This window comes from Diuraphis noxia, unplaced genomic scaffold, assembly GCF_037042655.1.
Source record: "Diuraphis noxia isolate RWA-SAM2 unplaced genomic scaffold, SU_Dnox_SAM2 contig0003, whole genome shotgun sequence".
Classification (NCBI taxonomy): domain Eukaryota; kingdom Metazoa; phylum Arthropoda; class Insecta; order Hemiptera; family Aphididae; genus Diuraphis; species Diuraphis noxia.
In genome coordinates, this window is record NW_028301713.1 from 29,291,077 (window position 1) to 29,303,468 (window position 12,392).

Genomic DNA, 12,392 nt, shown 5'->3' on the forward strand with positions numbered 1-12,392 from the left:
ATCAAATCTGTAACTCATTATCTCATACAATTAGTAATTACGATTTTGGTTACAATTATTGCTAGTCCCAGCCTCCTAGGTTAGGTATTGTATAATTGTTTAAATATTCGTGGATTTTGATTAGGATACATTTTAATCGTCATCATCACTCGATGCAAAATATGAATGAGCATGACACGTTGGGCACGTTGGGCACGTTAAAATTTTTCGTTTTTTACGTTTTTGTCTAAAATTATTGTGAATACGATTGTGCAAATTTATGGAAACACATTAGTATGGCGTATAATGAAATACGTGTTTGGACACAAAACTGTAACATTATAACTTGCTTACGTAATAAAAATAATTAATTAATTAAAGATACCTACCAAATAAAGAAAAATTAAAGTAATAAGAAAATGATCAAATTGAAAAATTTATTGAATTGTACAAAAAATAAATTTATCATATATCAATAAATAGAAAATATGATAAAGTTAAAAATATTAACTATTATCCAACTCACATCTACAAATATTAGAAAATATTAATAAAGTATACTAAAAACTACGATTATACTTACAAATTAAAATTGCAAACATGTTTTTGGGGAACAATTGAGCCAACTTTGTGGTGTACTGGTGTCTTCTGGGCAACGTTAATAGGTATATAATAGTATATGCACCCAATTGGTTTTTATGTGTATTGAAATTTGAAATGTTTGTAGAGAAATCTGAAATCTATGGGTCCAAACGTGCTAGTATGTAGTGAAAGTAAGTGAAATATTAGGACCAAACTTTATATGAATTTTCACCCTGAATTGTTGTATATCGGGAAAAAACGTTCAAACATATTGCTCACAATATGCACAGTGTTTGGTAAACAGCATAATATGACAAGAATATCATCTAATAGTCATCTACAAATAGCATTTCTGTTCTGGATTAGATTTGAATAAAATACGTTTGGAATAAAGTTGAATAAACTGTAATTTTTCTTTCTTTAACGACTTTTTTTTCATCAGCTTTTAGTATGATAAACATTTAAGCTCAACAATTAGGTATGTATATAAAACTATAAAATTAATAATAATAATCGTTGGTAAAGCTCAATATCCAGCAAAGCATACATAACATAATATTATGTAACTATATATTTATGAAGTTAAATTAAAATTTGTCATCCTTAATCCATAATCAATAAATATAATATAGTATTCACTAGTCATTTTTATTCATCGACAGTATATCGTATTTGTCAATCATGTTGCGAATAGCCAGGAACATAAAGATTATTCATTATAAGGCCACGCCAGGACAGTGGCGACGAGTGCAAGATCGCATAGAAAAATAACAGTTATCCTTCAATATTGGTGATAACCTTGTGAGTTCACCTTTACGTAGGCCATACTAAGTTTAAAAAAAAATTAGAGGCATATTTATGTTGTAAACAGTTTATTCATTTTCTGTGCAAATACCTATAAATGCAACTTGTTTATTATTACTCTCATGATTTATATTTCATCACCCAAAGGTCTTATCGCAGTTACTCATTTAATATAAAAATATGTACTATAATTCCATTATGTATATTATGTATATATATAATATATAGCAATATAGACGACATAAATTATATATTATTTAAATTTTGAAATAATAGCGGTAAACTGTTATCAACATTGTTCGAATCTATGAACATTATTTTAAATACAGTTCAATGAAAGTTTCAAAACAATCAAAAATTGACATTTTTAAATAATATTATTATTTACTTATGTATATATTTTAAATTTTTACAAGGCAATCAGCGATGTCACTTTTTTTTAGTTTTCTAATTTTACATCACTCTACTTATATGAAAATCATTTTTCAATTGGTAAATAATAAATAAAATTATAATGTATTTTGCACAATATTATAAGTATAGTCACGTGGAGTTTTTAAAATATAATTTGTATTTTTACATCACAATAAAATAGTGTACGAGTATAGTGTACATAATGACCATGCAATTTAAAAGTGTAAACAGTATCTAAATTAAGAAGTTGGCACTTAAAAATTATTTTTCGCCTAAAGCTTAGTAAAAACTTAATGTTAAGTTAGGTTGTGTAAAGTATTTAATATATTAATTTTTTTTCTAAAAACAGTTTACTGGAATATTCATATGGATGGCATAAGAAAATTATATAACTAACCTTATTCTCGTAAATACGTCATACATTTATGACTTAATACAATATTATCTCGAGATATCTATGAAACAATAATTTCCGTTATACCTACAAATAGCGTGATATTAATTATATGACGGATTGATGGAACAGCATAAATTCCAAATTGAAATAATATTAAAATAATTAACCGGAGTGTGGAGCTAATAGTCATCACAGGCGTGTCATATTGAAATAATAATATGTCCATAAATCGTATAAAATAAAACGATAAAAGCCAAATCGACGAAACCAAATTTATTTTAGAATAATTATATATATATACCTACATATATTATTGATATAAATATGCAATAGCCAACCTAGAATTTACCTTTTGCAGTGATATAGCGAACTTAATAATTATCAGAGATAAGTCTACTTATATTCTAACCACTTATCCATCCACACAACTTTCGAAAAAGTCATCGACTTTCTCATTTTTAAATATTATCTGTCACGGTCAACACAAAAGTACTAGTTGATAGTAAACTTACTGTTAACCACCCACCTACAACCTTTAAATAATTCAGAGACTACCACCTCTTGATTAGCAGTTTCGCTACACCACTGATCACCCGGACCCCCCTCCCAGATCGTATTTCTCACCTTTAAATATTGATGTAGCTATTCAGGTACATATTAATTCATATAAATAATACCATAATATGACTATTATATTATTTAATGGCGCTTAGGTATATAATATATTTATAAAATTATTTCAATTAATCATATATTTATGACTTGACTATAATCGAGCAATATAAAACACTAAACATTGAAATATAGTTCTGTTTTTATCGTGTGTAAATCGCAGAACATGTAGTCATGAACCATAAAATATAGATATAGCCAAGATATTAGTCACTATGATGAAAAGAGTTTAGAACAGGAAAAAATTACATTTGATAGTGCGCCAAAGCGAATACTCTGTAATTCTAAAAAAAATTTAGGTTAAGAAATTATAGTAATTTGAAATTTATATAAAGAATATAATTTAATTCTACTGAGAAAGTATAATTATTTTAACGACCAAGTTTAAGAATAAAAGATTAACGTGAAAACATAGTCGTATAAATTAGTAGGGTTATCACGAGACGTTAGTTTAAGATAATTGGTACCTATCTGATTTTAAACACCACACTTCGACTCTTGTTGTGTTGTTTTCACTTTATATAGGGTAATAAATAATAATAATTATCTATTAAAGTAAGCTATTGATTTGGTCAATATCCTATTATGAATTCATTTATAGAAAAAAAAAAGCGGGTAAGTGGATGTCGCTGTGCTGTACAAGTGGGTTACTGTAATAGATGGTATTAAATTTGAGTTAAATGATATAATATCATTGTATACGAAAAACAATTCTGAGCGGAGACGGTTTGTCAGTCTAGAATATTTTTTTCTATTTTAATCATTTTGTTATTTTTTCAAAAAAAAAATTTAGGTTGGTACCTATAAAATAAATTCTAAATCAATCAAATCAGATTCATTATTTACCCGACTTACTCAGTCATTAACAACATTACTTATCATAATTAGAATATAAAGTTTACTCTAAAAATTTCAAGTACCCACGGATAATATTTTTAAATTACAGCAATCTAACTAAAATTGTTATTCTTGGTTATTTAATGTGTAATTTCATCCAAATTTGAACTTAAAATAACTATAAAAAAAATGTATAGTTTTTAGATTTTTTCGTTACATATTTTTGTAAAACTATAATTTAAAAATTAATAATATACATAATGGCGAAAAATTTTTTAGTTTCTACGATTAATATTTTTAAGTTACAATTTATAGTAGTTACAACAACATAACTAAAATCTTAAAAGGAAAAATTGTTATTAAAACTTGCAAAATAAAAAAAAAGCTTCAAATGTCTTAAACTACAAAATATGCCTGTCTATTTTTAATATTTTTAAAATGCTGAAAGACTTATTTATGCAGAACTTTGTTTAACTTTTTAAAATTTAAACTATATTGAACATTTAGTGAATTTTAACAACGAAATAATTTGGAAATTTTTGTGATTCTGACAAAATTTGAACTTCAAACGTTTATAAAAAAATGCAACCAAATATTCTTGATATTTTTAATTTCTGAAACAGCAAATATTATTACAAACATTGCATTATATTTTTAACTGTTTGTCTTATAAACAAAAATATTTGAATTTTAAATAAATTTTAAGTATATGGTTATAAAATCACAATGTCCTAAAATATACCATGACTGTAAAATTCTAATACATGCAATCTGTTGAATATTTTAAGTACCTGCAGCAGTTATTAATTTTTAAATTGTAACAAGAATTGAAACTACTAGTTTTATATTAATATTTCCAATTTTCAATAATTTGTAATGGCCTAAATTATGGTAACAAACGAAAAAACATCACAAATATTGTAAAATCAAATGGCAACTCTAAAATCTAAAACTATTAAACCTACCTAATTTTAAACAATATCGTGGGTATCAAAATTAGATATAGGTAATACTATTTTTTACCTTTATAACATTATCAACTTAATCAATAACTATAAAATATTATGAAAAAATGTCTACGAATTACTGACTTATATTCAAACTGCATTATTATAAAAAAAAATGTATAATATTATTACCTATGTAATCCACTGCAGTGTGCAAGTTAACTACCCAACAATTATTTTCCATTATAACATGACACCGAATAAATTATGTAGGTACACCACATAAGCACATTTGCACATTACCTAGACACTCGGCACATCGCAATGCAAATATTTACGTAATATAAATTATAAAATACGTACCTATTCGAATTCATGGCCATGTACAGTAATACATTATTCCAGAAGTATTTTGATCACGTAGGTAGGTATATTTTCAAGTACCTATTACATTTCACAACAAAGTTATGAATTACAACTTATATATATCAAAACAATTCCTCTTCATGACAAAAACCCAGCTTATACAATAATTTCATTTTTTGAGATTCTCGATATAAAGTCTAATACTTGAAATTATTGTAATATAGATTTTTACTCGTAAAATTACATTATCTTACATTTAAAATCTACATAAAAGTGCATTACCATTGTTCGCTTACTACCATAAACAACTACCCACTACCTACAGAATAATTTTATCATATTCAGATTTAAGGTTTGGATTGGTGAAATAATCGTGTATTATTTTTCATTTGTTAGAACGAAGAACATGGCATTTAATGGAAATCACTACAAAATAACGAAAAATTACAACACTATAATTTATCCGGAATAACTACACGGCATACTGATCGAATCTTACCGTTGGATTTTTCTTTCCTCGTATAAATATTTCAAGAAAAAAAAATGAAAAAATATATTTTATGATAAAATCTACATATTATTGTGCTATGCGTATACAGATTATAAACATCTTGAGTTTTTTAATACAAAAAAGTCAATACAATTGACATTATATTATTATAACTTATAACATGTAAAGTGAATAACCTATACGTAAAAAATGAAATAATAATAATAATATATATTAATATTTTAATATACTTAACCACAATATTAAATTGATTGATAATATGAACACCAATCAAAAACTATATGAATTACGAATAGAAAATAATAGGTTACACTTTGGACCGAAATAATTTAAACGAAAACATTTTGGAAAATTGCATCGGTGAATGAATCAAATTTTTTATAACAACAAAATAGAATAAATTATGTCAGGATTAACACATTTTTAAATGCACTATATGTATAGGTCGATATTTGAAATTATCGTACAAAATATACGATATTTTTTCCGAATCTCAGAAAACGACGCGACTTATCTATATAACCAAATATTATTATGTACCATTATTTCTATAATACCTGTCTATAATATAATATGTTACTATGTTAGCATACGTTATAATGTTACGTCATTAATGCTGTACGAGCACATTATACATAATATTAAAATTAAAATATACGCATTATACAATTCCATATTGATTTGTGTCATCGCCTCCTACTCCAAATTATTTTTATATACGCAATGAATAAACGGTATTAATAAAGTAGTTAATAAATAATATTTCAAACACGAATTATTGTATCAAGTATACATATACAATATTATACAAACCGGTCTTGAAAACAGTATATATATATATATATATATTATTATTATTTGTGGATGAATATTGTTTATATATTATGTTATATTCAATGGAAACACATCTAAAGTTCATTGCCATTGAACATCTATAATATGTATTATACCTATCGTATTTACATACAATTATACAACATTAAATTTGATTGATTTTGTACCTTCAACTTTTAACTAAAAAAAAAAAAAATGATCAATACAAATAATTTTCATACGACTAACTACTTAGCATAGTATGTAGTTAATACCTATAAAAGGCTTTAAGTTAAGTTATAATTTATGATATGATTACAACAACTAATAAATCTTTATTGTCTATTGGTTGAGAAAATAGCGTTTAAAAAATAAAGATATACTCATCATGTTCTACGAATTAAGAAAATAGAAACCTTATTTCATCTGAATATAGTTTAGAAGTTTAGGTTGATCTTAGTTCAACCATAAAAATCAATTATGTAAAATATGATAAATAACAAAACCATAAATTAAGACTACACATTTTAAATCATAATAATTTGTGTGTGGTATCAAATATCGTATCGAATGAAGCTATCCATCCAGATATACCATAAGTCACATGTTGACTTTTTTAATCAAATCTAATCTTATAAATAGTTTATAATCTGTTCTTGTTTATGTAATATGTAAATACAGTATCCTTAAAAATTGTTAACCTTAAACTTCTTGTATGCCAATGGCCATAGACGCTGAGGCTTATTTATTTAAATAAAAAAAAGATTGTGTGTGAGCATTATTATTTATTGTAGTTAATAAAATAATCCAGTAGTCAGTATCGACAGTATCTTACGCAAAAAAAGCATTCAACAACTAATTGATAAAAGTTACAATATTTTACACTTTTATCGTAAGACATTATCCCAATTAGGACTTCCTAAGTCATTAATTTAATATCTATTATCTACAATTATCTCAAACATAAAATACGTCACCGTATTTATTAAACAAAATAATAATTACCGATCAAACTTTAATAAATAAAAATAAAAACGAGATCTAGGTAAATATTATAGGTACAGTGTATATAGTATTATTATGATAGCATAATATTATTTTGATATTTGTTTCAATAATAAGGCAGATAAAATGTAAACATTTACATTTTAATTTGCTCCTATATAGCCATATAGGTACATGTTAGAATAAATATTAAATTTGTATAATAACTGTTATTTCGTACTATAATAAAGCAATTTCTATAAAAATACATAAGCATTTTATACTTCTATACTTCTAATACCACTGAAATAACCATATTATAAAAATTTAGTTTCAGGTATGTCAGAATTTACAGAAATTACGTGTATAGTTTGAGATTTTTAATATAAAATAACAATGACATTAATCCATGATAAAATGTATTTTTGGTAGCATAGAATTTTCTTATTGAAGATAATAATATTATTTATCTTAAACTATAATGCCTATTATATATTTATATAATTTGCAGATAACTATGATTTGTTACTTAAAGTTATACTGATAAATAATATTATATATAGCATTATAGCATACTAAATATACAGTAGAAATTAATTGTTTGTATTTTTTATATTTTTTTAAACGACAGCATAGATACATTTTTAACTCCATAATAATTAAGTTCCAAAGCTGCAGGTATATTCCTAAGAATCAAATTTCGAACAAAAGGCTTATAAAATCTTGATATTTTAAACAATATGTATTCATAATTTATTAACTAATCAATTTTTAGATTCTGAACGAAGTGATGAATGTATTGATTTTACAATAATGTGTGTGTTTTTTTTGTGTGTCTGTGTACAGCATAACTAGTCGAAATAATGATATTTCAAACTTTAGGGGTGGTTTCCGATGTAAAAGTGAATATCCTTGGTGCATTATAGAGGTCAAAAGTAAACATTTTCCAATAGTTTTCAAAAAAATCGAGAAAAACGAAAAAAAAAATGACAGAAAACGGGAATTTTTACGCAAAACCAGTTTTCGACCAAATCGATTTTTTTTATATGGTAAAATTTAATACAAGACTCATAATATATTTTTACAATAGCAGTTGCGAAATAAAAGAAATACATAGTCACAATTTTTTTTTTACATGCATTCAAATTTTAATTTTGACAACATACGTAAAAATCTCGAAAATTCGTAAATTATTTTAAGCTAGAAATTGATAAAAAATTTTCTTTTTAAATCTAAGATTTGAAAATTTTTAATAATCTATAATATACCCTAGACAGAAAAACCATCTCGATTCAAAATCGTTTTTCGTATACAATGATACCTATCATACCCACTTACCCGGTTTTTTTTTTTTAACTTTATAATATATGAGTGAATGGGCGGATAGAATTTCTCGGTTGGCCCCCCTTCGTATTTCAGTAATGGGGCCCTTTAATATCATATATTATTAAATTCTTTTTCATGTGGGGCCCCTTTTTAAAATTTTCCGGTAGGCCAAAAATGGCCTATCCGCTCATGTATGAGTGTATTATAAATTATAATATTCTATCTCGCGTCTTAAATTAAACATACGAAAATACTTAGTAAATGATGGTAGCAACGGTAGCGTATTTCATCCATAACGTTTTGTACAAAATCATTGATAGAAAGAGAATCGTATATGAGTGTTACCATCTACATTATTATCTATTATTCATACCCACGTGGACACGTGGCCACGTGTCAATAAAATGAGCAACTTATTCGTACTATACATACATAGGTACTAACATTTTTTTTTCTTAACGGTTAGGTGTTATACAGTTTTTATGAGTGCAATGTTTCCATCATTATCACTGTTTGTTATAGGTATCACACAGCTAGGAATCGTTATGGTCTCTTGACAATGTACCATGACAAATAAGTAAATAAACAATCTTTTTATATAAAATACCTTTATATTATTCTATTCAACTACCTACGTAATATAGTAGAATGTATTCTGTGGTGACTTTAGATAGGTAACCAATATAGCACAACACTAAGTGCGGCGTGGCCTCTATAATTATTTATGTAGCAGCATTAGCAGTTCAGCATTGATTATAAATAAATGCCTAGCCAGCAATGAGCAATTCGCAGCTTATTTATAAATCAGTAGCAGCGGTGACTTTGACGTGTACGAAATATAAACTTGAAATGGAATTCCGTGGTACGGTGTAAACCCTCAAAACATATACGAACGTGCTGCAAGCGACTGGCTGCAAGAGGATTCAGAAATGTGTGCAACGAGCATCGCGCTTACCTACATAATATAACAAAATCTTCTATGGCGTCCACAAATTTCGGCTTGGTAAATATTACAGACTTGGTCGAATGAAATGGTTGATTTTTTGCGGGTCAAACCATCATGGTTACCGTTGTCCGTGACTAAGGATACTGTAAATGTATCATTTTTAAGGAGTTGTGTTTAGGCAATTCTTTCGTTCTTTGCGGCCATTGTTCGTCTTCGTGTGTGTAGAAAATTATCATGATAAATTGATAAGTCCTAAGCGTGTGTCCTATAGTTTTACTATAATATGGTGCGTTTATACTTCCCACCAATCACCCGCATAATTCATTTAACGCACCAGCATGCATATATTATTATTGTCACTTTATCATTAGATCAAAAAAAACAAAATCAATTTATCGACGTGAAATAGCTATATAGTTAGGTACGCGGGTGTACGCCTGACAAAAACTATTTCGGAAGGTCCGATTTAAAAAACGTAAACATGTTTGAATGCACAAAAAAGACTACATTTCATCGATCGGAGCACATTTTGAATATTCACGAAGTCTTGACGCGAATGAGAACATTTTAAATGTCATAAATTCTCTTATTTTTTAATCTATATTTTATATTATATCTTTTATTTTATCTAACTGTTAAAACATTTGTATCCACTCCGACCGATAGAAAGTAAACTTTATTCACAAATCAAAAAATTTTTAATCTTTTAAATCGAACCTCTAGAAGTATTTTAATTTTCGTCTTTCTGAGGCCTTAATTATATAGAATTTTAAATTATAATATTATACTATAGCGACCGGTACGTAAATGCAGACGAGATTTACTTGCCCGTCGACGACGACTCTATCTGCGCCGCGGTCGTCACAGCTTCCGTCTTCGTCGCGATACGTAACTCTCCGGGTCAGCAGCGGCGTCCGATCAGTGGCACCGTCGTCGACGATGGATACGGCGGCGTCCGTGTCTGGTGTCCGCGATCCGCGACGTTCCAAGTCGTCGAACGTCACTCCTCCGGCGCCGACTGACGTCGCCGATCCGTGCAGGTGGTGCTGCTGTTGTTGATATTGTTGCTGTTGCTGTTGTCGCAGTCGGTCGGAATTGTCGGAACCGTCTTCTCGACCGACGGTTGTGGACGCAGCGGGAGGTACTGCGGTCGCGTCGATGACAGACATTTTCACCGACGATCACCGGCACGAAACTATACGATGTTTATTGACTACCTACAACAATCGGCTACGGCGGACGGACGCCAAAATATTATGCTAACAATAATAGTATACTTTTTATAAAATAATAATAGTAATAGTTGTATTATTGTTATTATTGCCGTATAGACTGCGACTGTGCAGGGTAAAACATATCAATGTAACATTAACAATTCCCGACGGACTAATCACGTGTTAGAACGGGCTCGGGGGCTCTTATCACGGGTTAATAGTTCTCCGCGATATAACATTTACATAAGTACTCGCAACCTAACATGATAATGATAATATTATACACTATAGGTATCATTATAAATAATAAGTTATGGCACGATGACGTATACACCTGCATCGGTTCGACGAACCGCGCGCGAGTTCGATCATTATCGCGGTAATAATAATAATAATTATTATTATTATTCCAACACCTCGCGGGCCACCCAGGTGTCGGTGTGTAATATTTGTACAGCTGATATTTTGTGCAGCGTGCCGATGTAGGTAGGTACCGGCTTTTTTTTTTTCATAGCACACTTGGCCCAGATCGAAAATTTCGTCGCGCCGCGGGCGGCCGGTCTGTCGGCAAAATAATAGTACCTTATAACGTTACTTCTTGTACGGCGAGATGTATATATATATTATGTTATAGGTAACTACTATACTATTTAGGTAATCATTATTATTATTATTATTATGACCACATCTAACTGTAATATAGTCTATAGGTATAGTGTTAAAGTTTATTGTCGTGTGCAGTTATAGTGCGAGTAGACATCGATATGGCAACAGCGGCCACGCTCGTACCTACACAGGCCCCGACTGTTTGGCCGGTCTGACGGAAGCGTTTCCGCGTGTGCCGTGGTCGTCGAGCAACACAACGCACCGAACCGCGGTAGCGGTTGCCTAACAAAACGCTCGAAGGTGGCACCCGTTCGGTCTGTAAGGGTCCTTATTCGTTTCCGCCACAACTAACTATGCCTACTAGGTACCTTTTTTTCTTTATTTCTTATTATTATTATCATTATTTTTTTTAACTCAACTTATTTCGGCAATTGTCCACAATAATTAATCACAATCGGCTCTCAGTTCGGGAGTTTCCCAAGTGCATCCGAGATCAGCTGTAATCACCCGAGTATATTAGAGTGAAAGAAGTGCATATTTTTCACATAGCCAAATGTGCCCAATAGTTTTTAAATTATCCCAATGCGCCTCATGGAGATAGTTATTTATTATTTTGGTTTTCACGTTTTTAATTTGCGTGAGTTTTTTGTTCTTTATCATCATCAATAACTCAATTTTAAATTTTTTTGAAAATTAAAAACACGAGTGACTTGTATATTATGAATTGTGATTTATGTATATTATAACTATTAGCACATCACTACATCAGTTTATTAATCACACTCATCGACCTAAATCAGTGGTAGTCGTGCTCTGTTAGAAGTTCAAATTTCACCACTATTGACATAGTCATCGTTGTAAAAATAACGCAAATAATATTATATTATACAATCGTAATATTATCATAGGTTAGGTTAGGTTAGGTTAGAGTAGGTTTTTACCTACTGGCCGAATAAGCTATTCAATATAATTTATCGGACGCAAAAAAAAAAGC

General features: G+C 28.8%; 1 protein-coding gene across 1 annotated transcript in view; it reads right to left on the reverse strand.

Moving 5' to 3' along the window:
- LOC107172446 (proton-coupled zinc antiporter SLC30A2-like) overlaps positions 1-10,920 on the reverse strand; it is a 38,325-nt gene extending 27,405 nt beyond the window's left edge. The window contains exon 1 of the mRNA XM_089223022.1: positions 10,407-10,920. Within this exon, the coding sequence (XP_089079148.1) occupies positions 10,407-10,747 (341 nt within the window). The 5' untranslated portion in view covers positions 10,748-10,920. The remainder of the gene's footprint in view (positions 1-10,406) is intronic.
- Positions 10,921-12,392: the final 1,472 nt, after the last annotated feature.